Source organism: Salmo trutta, chromosome 22, assembly GCF_901001165.1.
Source record: "Salmo trutta chromosome 22, fSalTru1.1, whole genome shotgun sequence".
NCBI lineage: Eukaryota > Metazoa > Chordata > Actinopteri > Salmoniformes > Salmonidae > Salmo > Salmo trutta.
In genome coordinates this window covers 35,654,134-35,671,530 of record NC_042978.1, presented here as the reverse complement: position 1 = coordinate 35,671,530, position 17,397 = coordinate 35,654,134, and the positions used below count along the sequence as shown (strand labels likewise).

The window sequence follows — 17,397 nt, the reverse complement described above, 5'->3', positions numbered from 1 at the left end:
ACATTGTGTTGTTTAAGTGTTCTCTTTATTTTTTTGAGCAGTGTATATTTAATGGTCTCGTTGCAAAAGCTAAATTGTCGCAAGGGAACTTTTATTTATTTATTTTATTTAACCCGGGTAGCAAAGATTATAGCAAACACCACTGAAACTGAATTGGTGCTCGCTAGCTTTGCAAATTCAGCTATTGTTGGAAGCCAGCCAATATGAAACAAACTATTAAAAGGTTGCAGCATATGTTGTGTAAATGGTGAACTCATACAGCTGTCAACTCTTGTCATTTTAATCCGTTTCACATTTGCTAGCTACCTTTTAGATCAAAGCCCAAATAGAATGATAAAAGATAAGATGATAGAAGCCCATCTCCTACTGTAAATAACCTACACACTGTGTGTGTGTGTAGCCAGCCAGCCAGGTAGACAAATGGCAGAAAAATAAAAGACGGACATCAGAGTATTTTTCAGTACACCAAAATGCAAAGTAAGAACCCTAGTAGCCTGATATCTCAAAGACTAGTTGATAAAATGTTCATAAGAAAGAAATGAAATTCTAATGGAAATGTTTCACAATGATGTCATTAGGCAGAGCAGGTAACAGATGGCACACAGACAGCAGAGTTGGGGACAAATATGCAGGGACAGACTGGCAGAGACCGGGAGTCTCAGGTAAGTTTGTTGAGTCTTTGTTTGGCAACATTATGAAAGGTTCTCCATTTTTTTTACTTGTAATATAGGAACATAATTGGAAAATGCCATGGATACCCCCACTCTCAACTTAAACTGGTGACTGAACTAAGATTTGTTAAAGGCAATGGTATTGCTGTTGTGAGTAGTTGTGAAGTTTTGGGTACCGGTAGTTAGGAGTACGGCAAACACCTTATTTTTTTGGTTCCTCAATATACATTTACCATATTACAATGTAGGCTATGTGTTACAGCACTACTTTTGGTGTCCCCCTCAGGAATTGCTCTTGAGAAAATTTCATGTAATTGTCCCCCTCAAAGTTGATATCAGATTTTCGCCCCTGGATGTGGTGTGTTGTGTATTGTGAATGGAAAGTGCAATTGGTTGACACAGTTGTTTTTTTCATTCGCTTGAATTTGATTACGCAATTTAAATGTTTGAGATTAACAAATCAGGTGACAAATGGAGAAACGCGCTGTAAATGACAATGAGTTCGTTCGTGCTTTGCATATCAGCGACACTTTTGGTTCCATTCTGTCCATTATATCATCCACTAGATGGCGTGAGCTTGATTTCAAGAAGAGAGAAAATAGTGGGAGAATAGCAGCTTTCAGATGGTACGGGGGGCATGTAGATTGGTGTTTGCTTGATCACTTGACAACTATTAGAAACCCCTGCCCTGAAGGCTATGGAATCCAACATAATACGCCATAATGAAGTAGGGTAAGGTTTGGTACCTGAGAGAAAGGGCCAGACAGTCTCAGGATAGGATCCCCAATTATACGGATTTACACTGATGATGTGTTCTCACAATAGTGTTATCCTGTGCTATGGCAGACAGGGAAAGTGTGTGTGTATTCCTCTTTATCTTTTCAGAAGGGAGGAGGGACTTCTTCTAATCGAATGTCACTGCTCATCTCGTGCCACTGGAGGTGGTTCGCCCATATCTCTCTCTCCCTCTTCCCGTCACCTCCGTTTCTCATCTCACCTCCGTTTCTCATCGACCGCCCCACCTACACCGTCTGCCGGTGCATGAGCGGTGGCGGCGCCGAGTGTCGTCTCGCTCAGTCCCGCCGGTTGCCTGTGGACAGACGTTGCCCGACCGAGGACACCTAAATGGCGGCGTTACCGGACGATGAGATAGACCGTCGGCCGATCCGGAGAGTCCGGTCCAAGAGCGATACGCCTTACATCACCGAGGCGCGTCTCTCTCTCCACCTGGAGACAGGTAGGTGAAACACGCGCGCACCACCGCACAGACATACACGCACTGTCTGACTGCGTGGACCTAGTGGTTGGCAAGATGTGGGGTTCGCCGTTCGACGCATTGTGTTACAGACAGTAGCTCAAGGAGATGCGTGTCATGGAAAACTATGTGATGTATTTTTCTCCCCATTTTGGCAATTGTATGCTATCAAATCGAGAGGATTGTGTTATGACATACTATCTGTGACGTTATAGCCTGCCTGTGATCAGAGCTGCGGCTTGACGGGAATGTGATAACTATGCACACAGTGCCTCCTTCATGCATTGTATATCAGGCAGCTGAGCGAATAGTCTTGTATTTGCATTGGTTTCCAACGTGTAGGCTATATTTCAGATGACATTATAGGCCTATATTATTAAGAGGATTTTCTAAACAATGTCGATGAAATGATTTTCCAATGAAAGGGTCTGTTATCTTGCACTGTCGTCGATTAGGCTCTAACCAACTGGCCATGCATTTTAAATCTAAACCCAATATTCTGCAGCTGGATCCATTACTGTTTTAGTGAGATAGTGTGACTGTGGCTTCTAGCTGGTTTGCACATTTCCAAATGTCAGAGCAGAGTGAATGACTCGACTCACTTGCATGAATGCAGCTGGACCTGTTCTATAATCTAGGCTACATTCTCACTGTGACTGATCAGATCCAATTTTAGAGGTTGCTTCTGTTTTGGGGTTTGTGTGACCGACCGATAGTAGCCTATTCTGCATCTACAATAGCCACTCGCGCGCAGGAGCTGTCTAGTACATTATTAAACACACATCAGAGTATTCACGTCAGACAGATATAATATATGGGTAACTGTACTCTAAGGTTTGTGGATGTGTGTCAAACGACTCAGAAATCCCCAGTCACGTGGTGTGCAGTGAGCGTATATTCTCCCTATCGGACAGCAGTCAACTCTCGGTAGAGGAAGCCTCACATGGCTGGCTATTATTCTGCTCTACCTGGCACATTTTTCTTAGCCAGGTTATTTTCCTAGTGTTCTGTTTATTTGCTGAATTTATTCGGTATTCCATTACGGATTGTCATTGATTTGGGAGTTGGGTTAGATACATTTATATGAATTGCTTTAATGTAGCCTACGTTTGCGGTGAATACATTATTCTAGTTTATAATTGTATACAGATGAAATGTATAGTAGCCTGCAACAGTACAGCAATCTATGTAGTCAGTCACGCATGGCTCCATCTGTGCTCCAGGGTACGCTGTACATGGAATCATCCTCATGCTCGTTTTAAACAGAGTTCTTACCCCCCCATAGTCTCACTGACAGTGCTCCCACCAACCCGCCTCTCAGAATAAGGCAACTTCACAGAGAGTTAACACACACAGGAAACTTTATTGTCAAACAGCAGTAATGATCATGGAAAAGGTCTGAAAGGTACAGAGAATGAGAGATAATGAATATAAATGGTCTGAAAGGGTACAGAGAATGAGAGATAATGAATAAAATTGGTCTGAAAGGGTACAGAGAATGAGAGATAATGAATATAAATGGTCTGAAAGGGTACAGAGATTGAGAGATAATGAATATAAATGGTCTGAAAGGGTACAGAGAATGAGAGATAATGAATATAAATGGTCTGAAAGGGTACAGAGAATGAGAGATAATGAATAAAATTGGTCTGAAAGGGTACAGAGAATGAGAGATAATGAATATAAATGGTCTGAAAGGGTACAGAGAATGAGAGATAATGAATATAAAAGGTCTGAAAGGGTACAGAGAATGAGAGATAATGAATATAAAAGGTCTGAAAGGGTACAGAGAATGAGAGATAATGAATATAAATGGTCTGAAAGGGTACAGAGATTGAGAGATAATGAATATAAATGGTCTGAAAGGGTACAGAGAATGAGAGATAATGAATGTAAAAGGTCTGAAAGGGTACAGAGAATGAGAGATAATGAATATAAATGGTCTGAAAGGGTACAGAGAATGAGAGATAATGAATATAAATGGATGCAGTAAATACAACAGAATAACTACATGTAATAACATGGATATAAACAGTGCAATTGTGCAAAGGAATGGAATAGATGATTGAAAGCAATAGTACAACAGTGATAGCGATGAATAAAACAAAGGACTGTATGAAATAAACAAACATGCTATCTGTAATGTAACATACATAACCCAGTAGTAACCATACAGGTAATAATAATAACCACTACTAACAAATAATAAACAAAGGCAAATCCCAGCCAAAACAACAATAACCACTACTCACTTTTACCCACGCACTCGCTGTGCATACTGCCGTAAACCCACCTCTGATCTGCACTGTAGGTAACCGCCAGCGGGACAAGGGCGTATTTCTAGGGATACAAGAGCATGCATCGGGCCTGGCTAGCCAGTGCAAGATCAGGTAGATGTTTTCAGCCAATCAGAGTATGCATGATCAGCTCATGCAAAGAGTGTGGGCCGAGTGGGCACAAGCTGATGGGCTGAGACCATGGCTCCTCACGTGAGGAGAGCTAGGGTGCGTTCCTAAATTCACTCCAGAGCAGTGGTATTCAAAGTCGGGGTCGCGACTGCTAGTGGGGTCTCAAAATGTAAAAAAAAATACAAAATGGGGGGGGGGGGGGGTAGAAAAAAATAATAGTACAGATTATTGTATGGGACAATATACAACGTTTTTGAGAAAGATCATTTCTAATATGCAATTTTATTCAGTAAATGGATTTATTGTTTTCTTTTCATTTTGATAAGAGATGAAAACTCAATGAAATGAAGGGTATTTGTTTATATAAAAATGTACATTTACAGATTTTAAGGCTGTGTCATTAGATTTGGGGTGGGGTGGGGTAGCAAGAAAATAGTGGGGGAAAAAATCAGGTCCCCAGAAATTCTGGCAGAAAAAATGGGGTCCCCGCTGAAAAAGTTTGAATACCACTGCTCTAGAGTGTCAGAGTGCGCTCTGGGTGTTTGTAAATTCAGAGCATTGCCAGAATGTTGTTCGTAAATTCAGAGTGTTTCGTTCTCGTGGCATTCAAAGCGCACATTTTGGGTTGATCCGAGTATTCAGCAGTCAAGCAACCATGCCAACTGGCGAAAGTTGGCTAGCTTTCTAGCTACTTCGAGACACAAATGAGTGAACAATCAACATTTTACTTACCCTAGCAGAGCTGGGAGAGCTGCTAGGCTGTTTTCATGTTAAAACCTGTTGGGGATACGGGGTAGCAATGAACCCTGAGACGGGATTGCTAGCAAGGCTGGAAATTCAAAACATCAAAAATCTAATAATTTCAATTTCTCAAACAATCAACTATTTTACACCATTAAAAGATAAACATCTCCTTAATCTAACCACATTGTTCGATTTTCAAAGAGGCTTTACGGCAAAAGCATAAAGTTAGATTATGTTAGGACAGTACATAGCCACAAAAGTACAAACATCCATTTTTAATTCAAGGTCAGGCGTCACCAAAAGCAGAAACCAGCTAAAATTATGCACCAACCTTTGACAATCTCCATCAGATGACACTCCTAGGACATTATGTTATACAATACATGCATTTTTTGTTCCATCAAGTTCATATTTATATCCAAAAACAGCATTTTACAGTAGCGATGAAATTCAGATTTTTTTCTTCTCTGAAATGCTTCCGGTGAACAACGTTACAATTTACAAAATTACTATTCGAAAACATTGGTAAATTATAATATTGTTATTCAAATAATTATAGTTTAACATTTCGTAAATGCTACTGTATTGCCAGATTTCAAAATAACTTTACTGGGAAATCACAAGTTGCAATAAACCGGGTGCTGTGCTAAGAACAATAGGTTAGGCTATATAGGTTAGCATCATCTTGTAACCATGTAATATCAATAATACTATTGTCAATAATCCCTTACCTTTGATTATCTTCATCCATTGGCACTTCCAGGAATCCCAGGACCACAACAAATGTGGTTTCTTTTGACAAAGTTCATAATTGATGTCCAAATAACTCCAATTGTTCCATGTTGTTAGCGCTTCGGTGGCTACTAAAAAGTAGCGCGGGGGGGTGTGAAGTCACGGCAAAAAGTTAAAAAAGTTTAAAAAAATTATCTATTTACGTTCGTTCAAACATGTCAAACGTTGTTTAGCATCAATCTTTAGAGCCATTTTTAACGTGAAACATCAGTAATGTTTCAACCCGACCTCACCTGTGTCTAGAAAAACGTTTTTGAAAAATGTCTCGCGTCTCATGATTGCGCAGGTGCAGGCAATAATGGAAGTGAAGACATCCCAGGGACGTCAACTTCCCTGCATTCTAATTTGGTCTCTGTTAATCATAGACGCTTCAAACAACTTTATAAAGATCGCTGACATATAGTGGAAGCCGTAGGAGTTGCGAAATGAAACCTTTCTCACTGTGGTATCTAATAAACAATGACACAAAAAAAATAGTACAGCCACAAAATTATTTTTTTCTCTCAGGTTTTCTCAGGTTTTTGCCTGCCATATGAGTTTTGTTATACTTACAGACACCATTCAAACAGTTTTAGAAAATTCAGAGTGTTTTCTATCCAAATCTGGTAATAATATGCATATCCTAGCTTCTGAGTTGGTGTAGGTGGCAGTTAAAAATGGGCACATATTTTTTTCAAATTTCTCAATACTGCCCCCTAGCCCCAAGCAGGCTCAGTGACTGTAACTGTGTTATTGGCAACCATTTAGTTCAGATTTTTTGTAAATGTTTACTTACACCTGTCATAACAACTAAGGCTGGCTCCAGGCATAAGCGACATAAGCGGTCGCTTAGGGACCTCAGTCTGGGTCTCAGCTTACTGTTGAGAGTTAGAATAGTAGAATATACAAGGTGGAAGTTAGAAAAGTTTTTCTCTTCTTTAATCAGTCACTGACAGTCACTCAATTAGCCATGTCTGATAACAATTTTTAGATTGGTAAATGAGTCTAGCCAGTTATCTAAACTTGTAGTAATCATGGCCAAATACCAACCGGGCACGCAGGGCATGAACCCTGGGGCCCTGACCTACCCACCAGACATGCCACCAGGGGTCTTTTCACATTTCCCAAATCCAGAACAAATTCAAGAAAGTGTACAGTATTATATAGAGCCATTATTGCATGGAACTTCCTTCCATCTCATATTGCTCAAATGAACAGTAAACCTGGTTTCAAAAAAGCAGATATTGCAACATCTCACGGCACAACGCCTCTCCTCTATTTGACCTAAATATTTTGTGTGTATGTATTGATATGTAGGCTATGTGAGTCATTTTTTAATTGATGGAGTTCTGTCCTTGAACGGTTCTTGTCTATTAATGTTCTGTATTATGTCATCTTTCATGTTTTGTGTGGACCCCAGGAAGAGTATCCTAATGGATCCTAATAAAATACCAAAATATCCCCATTGATTTTGTTCGTCACTCTCACTCAGTTGTCATATGAACATGGCATAAGTCATGGCAAAATATGTAGAATGGCAGGAAATTTGCTTTAAAACTGCAAAGATTCCTCTCTACCCCATGGCAAAATGTGTAGAATTGCAGGAAATTAACTTTAAAATATACTTTTTTCTCTCTGCCATCAAAAATGTTTATACAATTCCTCAAATATTTTGCACTCGAGCACTCTCAACCCAGGGTGCTCTGAAATTGGAGTAGGTTGTCAGGGTGAATTTTACAAACGCACCCCTAGACTCAACAGCACAAGTGCGCACATAAACAACACAGTGAGTGAAATAGTGTCCTGTAGTGGCCTCAGAAGGGGGAATTCTCTTCACTAGTCTCTCACAGACACCCACGCCATGCTTTAACCCTCCTCCACATAGTGTGCACTCACAGATGCAGGAGCATTAATATTACCAACACATAATGTATCCCAACAGAGTCCCTACTCCTAGAAAAAGGGTTCCAAAATGATTATTTGTGGTTTTTGAACCTTTTTGGTTCCAGGCATAACTGTTTTTGGTTCCATGTATAACCATTTTGGGTTCCATGTAGAACCCGTTCTGCAAAAGGGTTTTCACCTGCAACCAAAAACGTTTCTTTAAAGGGGGCTCCTATGGGGACACCTGAAGAAACCCTTTAAGGTTCTAGATACCACCTTTTTTTCTAAGAGTGTACACTGCTTAGTGGCAAACAAAGCACATATTTAAAGGAAGGTTCTGTCTAAATATGGTACCTGTTGAGGCTTTGGTGGTCTTTAGAATAAATTGGGTATGTACTGTATATTGGTGTTTGATGTGTGACATCACAGCTCAGAGATTGTCACAGCCAAACCAGGGCCTCTCCTCTGTCACGTCTTGCTGCCAGACTGTACACATCAATATTATATCCTTCAGTTTGGCAATGAGGCTTACAATCTATATCATTGTCTTTTTCTTGATCTCCTTAACCTCTTCTCATCCTCCCCTTTCTCGCTCTCTCTATGTTCTGTTCTGGCTTGACATTCTAAATGTTCTGTTCTGGCTTGACATTCTAAATGTTCTGTTCTGGCTTGACATTCTAAATGTTCTGTTCTGGCTTGACATTCTAAATGTTTTGTTCTGGCTTGACATTCTAAATGTTCTGTTCTGGCTTGACATTCTAAATGTTCTGTTCTGGCTTGACATTCTAAATGTTTTGTTCTGGCTTGACATTCTAAATGTTTTGTTCTGGCTTGACAGTCTAAATGTTTTGTTCTGGCTTGACATTCTAAATGTTCTGTTCTGGCTTGACATTCTAAATGTTTTGTTCTGGCTTGACATTCTAAATGTTTTGTTCTGGCTTGACATTCTAAATGTTTTGTTCTGGCTTGACAGTCTAAATGTTTTGTTCTGGCTTGACATTCTAAATGTTCTGTTCTGGCTTGACATTCTAAATGTTTTGTTCTGGCTTGACATTCTAAATGTTCTGTTCTGGCTTGACATTCTAAATGTTTTGTTCTGGCTTGACATTCTAAATGTTCTGTTCTGGCTTGACATTCTAAATGTTTTGTTCTGGCTTGACATTCTAAATGTTCTGTTCTGGCTTGACAGTCTAAATGTTTTGTTCTGGCTTGACATTCTAAATGTTCTGTTCTGGCTTGACATTCTAAATGTTTTGTTCTGGCTTGACATTCTAAATGTTCTGTTCTGGCTTGACAGTCTAAATGTTTTGTTCTGGCTTGACATTCTAAATGTTCTGTTCTGGCTTGACATTCTAAATGTTTTGTTCTGGCTTGACATTCTAAATGTTCTGTTCTGGCTTGACATTCTAAATGTTTTGTTCTGGCTTGACATTCTAAATGTTCTGTTCTGGCTTGACAGTCTAAATGTTTTGTTCTGGCTTGACATTCTAAATGTTCTGTTCTGGCTTGACAGTCTAAATGTTTTGTTCTGGCTTGACATTCTAAATGTTCTGTTCTGGCTTGACATTCTAAATGTTTTGTTCTGGCTTGACATTCTAAATGTTCTGTTCTGGCTTGACATTCTAAATGTTCTGTTATGGCTTGACATTCTAAATGTTTTGTTCTGGCTTGACATTGTAAATGTTCTGTTCTGGCTTGACATTCCTCTGCTGAACGTTCCCGTGTTCCTTCCTTCCTTCCCCCACCGACCCACCCACCCACCCACCCAGACCGATTCTGAAAGCAGCTGTGTGCGTGCATGTGTGTGTTTGCATGTGTGTGTGTGTGTGCGCATGTGTGTGTGCGTGCAATTGTAAATGGCAAATCAGGTCATTTTGGTCAGGGCTTAGTGCTGTTCTGTTCTGTTCTGTTCACAAAGACCAATATCTCCCCCAACGCATTCATTACCCTGCTATGCTCTTCTCTACACCCTGCCAAAACAGACGGCCCACTGAGACAGCCCTGAATGGGAGAGATGGTACAGAGAGCGAGAAGGAGGAGAGGTAAAGAGAGAGAGAGAGAGACAGAGAGCGAGAGTGACAGAGAGAGGAAGAGTGGTAGAGAGAGTGAGTGACAGCCAGTCAGACATGGAGAAAGAATAGACAGAGACAGATAGAGATAGAGAGGGAGAGAGAAATACAGACAGACAGACAGACAGACAGACAGACAGACAGACAGACAGACAGACAGACAGACAGACAGACAGAGGGGCCTTTCAACTAGACAGCAGCGGATAGAGAGAGAGGCTCTCCCACTGTGTTGACTGTTGACCAGGGCCGAGTTAGATCTCACTGCACAAGAACTCTTCATCACAATAAGCTGATAACTGTTAACATGCTGACTGGTTGCTTCAATGCCATACTCTGTCTGAGTATGTGCTTGTTATGAGACACACACTCTTAAAAGGATGAATAGATACTTTTATATATGCACCCGGGCACAAACATAAATGTGTACCTGCAAGCACACAAACAGACTCTCTCCTTTTTTGTCTCTCTCTCTCTCTCACACACACACACACACACACACACACACACACACACACACACACACACACACACACACACACACACACACACACACACACACACACACACACACACACACACACACACACACACACACACACACACACACACACACACACACAGTGAAAACATTAGCCGGACCTTGAGGAGGATGTATCAGGGGGTGCTACCTGTGTAAAATATAAAACCACAGGGACTGTCAGACTGGTCTGCAGTGCAGTGGAAAGGAAAAGAAAAGCCTATTCACTAGGCTCTCTATCACTGCTGCTCATCTCAACAACACAAAGAAGGAGGAAATCACACTCTTCCTCTCCAGCCAGGGGGTTCAGACTTAACAAGACAGTGTTTGTACTGAAGAGAAAACTCAGAGCTCAGCTGACTCAGAGATGAACGTTTAGTTCAATTGTTAGATAGTTTGGAGCCTAGGTCTTGGATGACAGGGTCAGTAGTTTATCCGAACAATGTGACATGACAAGGCATAACTCTGGAAGGTAGTTATGTCCGGGGATGTAGAAATCAGTGACTCTCCTTGGGGTTAGCTATGCCGTCACAGCACATCAGAGTATGACATAATTGTGATATACCGCCACTGGTGACTGGTTGCTCCCTGGAGCAGATGTCATCAGAGATGTCGGCAGAGGAGGAGGAAAGAGAAAGAGGGACATAAAAATGGTGAGAGAGATGGTGTTACTCATCGCCATGGAATAGTGCCATGGCCAATCACATTGATACGCACACAGACACACACACACACACACACACATCCCACGGGCTGTGCTGTCCTGCCACTTTGCATTTACTTCAGCACAACGGAGAGTCTGGCCAGAGGAAAAAAAGTAGAGAGAGAGAGAGGCCAGTGAAGAGAGAGAGACAGTCTTGAAATGTCTATATTCTTTTGGAACTTGTAATGCGTACTGTTGATTTTTATATTGTTTATTTCACATTTATTAATGATCTATTTCACTTGCTTTGGCAATGTAAACACGTTTCCCATGCCAATAAAGCCCTTATATTGAATTGAATTAAATTGAATTGAGAGAGAGAGGCCAGTGAAGAAAGACAGAGGATAGTGAAGAGAGAGAGAGACCAGTGGAGAGAGAGAGAGAAACTTACTTTGAAACTCTGAAACAGTATAAACAAACACTGAAACGCAAGAAATTGAATTATACCCACAAGACACTTGATGAAATTGAAAACGCAATTGACCAAAATCAGTTCTGGGACATGTGGAACAATTTAAGCACAACAAAGCCACAAGAATTAGCCATACAAGATGTAGGAATTTGGAAAACCTATTTTGATAATCTATACAAAAACATCCCACAAAAAGACTTACAACAGAACCAATTAGAAATTAAAGAAAAATTGAACATCCTTGAATCAGTCATTAAAAACAACCAAAATCCATTAGATTACCCAATAACCCAACAAGAACTAAATGAAAATCTATTAAATCAAAGAAGGCTTGTGGTCTAGACAACATCAGAAATGAAATGCTGAAAAACATCACACCTGAGTTGCAAAATGCTGTGCTTAAATTGTTCAACATGGTTTTAACTTCTGGCTGCTTCCCTGATGTCTGGAACCAGGGGCTCATCTCCCCTATCCACAAAAGTGGAGACAAATCAGACCCCAATAATTACAGGGGAATTTGCGTAAACAGTAACTTGGGAAAGGTTTTCTGTAGCATTTTGAATTCAAGAATTCAAACCTTTCTTCAAGAAAAAAATGTAATAAGTAAATGTCAAATTGGCTTTCTCCCTAACCATCGCACTACTGACCATATATACTGTCACGTCCTGACCAGTTTAGGGATTATTTGCTATTGTAGTTTGGTCAGGACGTGGCAGAGGGTATTTTGTTTATGTGTTTCGGGGTGGTGGTGTATGTAGTAGGGTGTTTGATTTATTATTTCCGGGTTTTGGTCTATGTCCTATGTTTTGTATTTCTATGTTCTTTCTGGTTTGTTGTATTTCTATGTTTAGGTTGATGGGGGTTGGATTCTCAATTGGAGGCAGGTGCTTTCTCGTTGCCTCTGATTGAGAGTCCTATATATGGGTAATTGTTTGGTTTGGTGTTGTGGGAGATTGTTTCTTGTTTTGCCTGTGTGAGCATGACAAGACTGTTTTGTTGTTCGTGCGTTCTTCATTTTGTTATTTTGGTGTTCTCATTATTTAAAATAAATAACAAGATGAGCATCCACATTCCTGCTGCGTTTTGGTCCTCTATTCCCGACGACAGCCGTTACATATACACCTTACACACACGTCCACCAAAAAAAAGAGGGCAAAATCTTTGCTTGCTTTATTGACTTTAAAAAAGCATTTGATTCTATTTGGCACGAAGGGCTATTCTACAAAATTCTCCAAAGTGGGCTTGGTGGTAAGGTGTATGACTTAATAAAATGTATGTACACAGAAAACAAATGTGCAATAAAAATCAAAAACCAAAGAACAGAATTATTTTCACAATGTCGAGGTGTGAGACAAGGCTGCAGTTTGAGTCCAAATCTTTTCAACATTTATATAAATGAATTAGCAGACATGTTGGACCATTCTCCAGCCCCAGGACTCACACTATTTGACACAGAGGTGAAATACCTGCTATATGCTGATGACTTGGTATTTCTATCACCAGCCAAAGAAGGTCTTCAACATTACATTAATATTCTAGAGCAATATTGCCATAATTGGGCCCTGGCAGTAAATTTCCAAAAAACCAAAATCATGATTTTGTGCCAATGAAGAAAGAGAGAGAGAGAGAGGCCAGTGAAGAAAGAGAGAGGCCAGTGAAGAGAGAGAGAGGCCAGTGAAGAGAGAGAGAGGCCAGTGAACAGAGAGAGAGAGAGGCCAGTAGAGAGAGAGGCCAGTGAAGAGAGAGAGACCAGTAGAGAGAGAGAGAGTCCAGTAGACAGAGAGAGAGGCCAGTGAAGAGAGAGAGAGAGGCCAGTGAAGAGAGAGAGAGAGGTCAGTGAAGAGAGAGAAAGAGAGGGGCCAGTGAAGAGAGAGAGAAGCCAGTGAAGAGAGAGAGAGGCCAGTGAAGAGAGAGAGAGGCCAGTGAAGAGAGAGAGGGGCCAGTGAAGAGAAAGAGAGAAGCCAGTGAAGAGAAAGAGAGAAGCCAGTGAAGAGAGAGAGGGGCCAATGAAGAGAAAGAGAGAAGCCAGTGAAGAGAAAGAAAGAAGCCAGTGAAGAGAGAGAGAGAGAAGTCAGCTTAGAGAGAGTGAGGCCAGTGAAGAGAGAGAGACTTGCTTTGGCAATGTACACATATGTTTCCCATGCCAATAAATCCCTTAAATTGAAATTGAAATTGAATTGAGAGAGAGAGGGGGGCCAGTGAAGAGAGAGAGGGAGGCCAGTGAAGATAGAGAGAGAGAGAGGGCAGTGAAGAGAGAGAGAGGCCAATGATGGGATGTTTGCCAAGTCCCTAAAGGACGTAGCACTTGGTAGACAAACACCCCATGCTGTACTGGACAGAGGAGCACCAAGGGACCCCTACCAGACCACTGCACCACCAAGGAGCCCCAGGCCCCTTCAACGCCACACCAGACCCAGTGCACCCCACAGGCCCCACCCACCCCCAGAGCATCACCACTTCCATCGGCTTAGCCAGACCAGACCGGGCCCAGCCTATTATCCCGCACCAGACCACCACCCCTACCAGACCAGAGAGGAAGTCCCACAGCCCAGACCTGGCCCCCCTCCACCTCACAGGGCCCAACAGCAGGACCAGCGCAGCTACGCGGAGGTCGTCAGAGGACAGGAGAACCCTGTAGGATTAAGTGAGATTAAACAGCTCCTCCAATACATCTGCACTAAACTGCACTAAACACACACGGACGCATACACACACACACCACACACACACACACACACACACACCTATTGTACTAGAATTTACTTGTTCAATGAATAGGAATATTTAACAGAATAACAGAATAAATGTTAGCCGATATCCTGTTTATCTCGCTCTTAACAACTTATTAGTTATTAGTTAATCGTTACTGTATTTCTGACTGCTACTCTTTCTTTTTGCAACATGAAATCACTATCAGTTAGCATGTGGAACATTCAGGGTCTAAACTCATCAACCTTTGGTCTGAAGAGTTTAGCACTGGAGTTCAACAAAAATCTGAAAGATGTTGACGTCATCATTCTGCAGGAGACATGGTGTAAGGCTGACGTTGTCACTCACTGTCCCACAGGCTACAGAGAGGTCATTGTGCCATCACAGAAACACAGCTCTGTCAATAGAGGCAGAGACTCTGGAGGATTGATCATTTGGTACAAATCCGAACTACAAAATCTAATTGATCCCCTCAAAATTGGCAAATACCACATTTGGTTAAAACTAAAAAAAGAACTTGTACTGACAGGAAAAGATGTGTTCCTTTGCGCAATATATATCCCCCCCTCAGAATCCCCATATTACTCAGAGGAGATCTTCCCCACCCTCGAGGAAGAGACGTGCCATTTCCAGGCCCAGGGAAATGTGCTCATCTGTGGGGACACAAATGCGCGCACAGGAACACTACCTGATCTAACGAGCACACGAGGGGACAGCTTTATTACAGGCCATACTGTTTCTAACTATCTTAATCTCCCCCATAGAAACAACAGTGACAGCACCGTCAACAAAAACGGAAGGGATCTTTTGCAGCTCTGTAGAAGCCTGGGTCTGTACTTTGTCAATGGTAGGTTACGGGGGGACTCTTTGGGGAGATTCACCTACTGCTCACCTCTTGGCCACAGTACAGTAGACTATATGATCACAGACATGGACCCTTTCTCTCTCAGCTCATTCACTGTCAAGCCACTAACACCTCTGTCTGATCACAGCCAAATTACGTTGTTCCTCAAAAGAACAGACCTGGAAACAACCACACATTCACAGCCCAGTAAGCTGTACAACATCAGAAATTCATACAGATGGGCCCAAAACAGCACAGAAGAATACCAGAAAGCAACCTGGAACCAAAATATCCAAACACTCTTAGATAACTTTCTGGATACCACATTCACTCACAGTAAAGAAGGCATCAATCTAGCAGTACGAAACATCAACTATATATTCAGGCAAACAGCAAAAGAAGCACAATTGAAATTGATAAAAAACAAAACTAAAAAAATCACAGATGACAACTGGTTTGATGCAGATTGTAAAATTATAAGGAAAAAACTTAGAACACTATCCAACCAAAAGCACAGAGACCCAAATAATGGTGAATTACGCCTTCATTACTGTGAGACTTTAAAACTCTATAAACGTACACTCAGAACCAAAAAAGCACAGTACAACAGCAAGCAGCTGACACTAATTGAGGAGTCCATAAACACAAACAACTTTTGGCAAAATTGGAAAAAACTAAAAAAATCTAAACAAGAGGAATTAGCAATACAAAATGGTGACATATGGACAACCCATTTCAAAACACTCTACAACACCGTTCAAATTGACACAAACGCAGAACAACGCCAAATCCATGAGAAGTTGAATGGATTAGAAAAAGCTATAAAGGACAATCAAAACCCATTGGACTCCCCAATTACTGACCAGGAGCTCTATAAGAAACTTCAGGCTCTCAAATTTAAAAAAGCCTGCGGACCTGATGGCATCCTAAATGAAATGCTCAAACTCACTAGTGCAAAATTTCAATTGGCTATATTAAAATTGTTTAATTTGATCCTGAGTGTAGGTTATTTCCCTGACATCTGGAATCAAGGACTCATAACCCCAATCTTTAAGAATGGAGACAAATTTGACCCTAACAATTACAGAGGCATTTGTGTGAACAGTAACCTGGGGAAGGTTTTCTGTAGTATCATCAATGTAAGAGTTCTAAACTTCCTTAATAAGCACAATGTCTTGAGTAAAAGCCAAATTGGATTTATACCAAAACATCGCACAACTGATCATATTTACACCTTACACACCCTGATAGATAAACATGTCCACCAAAATAATACCAAAATATACACTTGCTTTATCGACTTCCAAAAAGCATTTGATTCTATTTGGCATACAGGACTGTTCTACAAAGTTATTGAAAGTGGTGTAGGGGGTAAAACATATGACATAATTAAATCAATGTATACTGGCAATACGTGCAGCATTAAAATTGGTAAGAAAAGGACAGAATTCTTTAACCAGGGGCGGGGCCTTCGTCAGGGTTGCAATCTGAGCCCTGCACTCTTCAATATTTACATTAACGAATTGGCCACTATTCTAGAAAAATCCTCAGCCCCTGGTGTTAGTCTCCACAATTCAGAAATTAAATGCCTACTCTTCGCAGATGACCTATGCCTGCTGTCACCCACAGCACCTGGCCTACAGCAGAGCCTGGACCTGCTAGAGCAGTACTGCCAGACCTGGGCCCTGGCAGTAAACCCCAAAAAGACTAAAATAATGATTTTCCAGAGAAGATCCAGATCTCAGGGAATTAGACCAAAGTTCTCAATTGGTACAAAATATATAGAGTACTGTACACACTACAATTACTTAGGTTTAAAAATAAGCTCAACTGGACACCTTAATGAGGCAGTGAATGAACTGAGAGAGAAAGCACGCAGGGCATTCTACGCCATTAAAAAGCAAATTCAAATTGAAATACCTATTAAAATTTGGCTAAAACTAATTGAATATGTCATTGAACCAATTGCACTTTATGGCAGCGAGGTGTGGGGTCCACTTGCAAAACAAGATTTCATCAAATGGGACAAACACCCCATTGAAACCCTACATGCAGAGTTCTGTAAGATTCTCCTACGTGTCCAGAGGAAAACTACAAACAATGCATGCAGGGCAGAATTAGGCCAATATCCACTAATAATAAAAACTCAAAAAAGAGCAATTAAGTTTTGGAAACATCTAAAATACAGTGACCCCCTCTCATATCATTACCAAGCCCTGCAATGCCAAGAGCTGAGCAAAGAAAAGAGTCCCCTCATCCAGCTGGTCCTGGGGCTGAGTTCACAAACCTGTTCTACTAACACACTGAAGCCTCAGGACCAGAACATCCAATCAATCAGAATAAACCAAATTACAACACAGTCAAAACAAAACTACATTGCTTATTGGGAAACACAAGCACAAACACAAAG

The 17,397-nt window shown here is 41.1% G+C and overlaps 1 protein-coding gene across 1 annotated transcript in view; it reads left to right on the top strand.

Annotated features, from left to right (window-relative positions):
• The first annotated feature begins 1,339 nt into the window (after window positions 1-1,339).
• The window catches only part of LOC115158649 (phosphatase and actin regulator 1), a 61,621-nt gene continuing 45,563 nt past the window's right edge, over window positions 1,340-17,397 (top strand). The window contains exon 1 of the mRNA XM_029707837.1: window positions 1,340-1,908. Within this exon, the coding sequence (XP_029563697.1) occupies window positions 1,797-1,908 (112 nt within the window). The 5' untranslated portion in view covers window positions 1,340-1,796. The remainder of the gene's footprint in view (window positions 1,909-17,397) is intronic.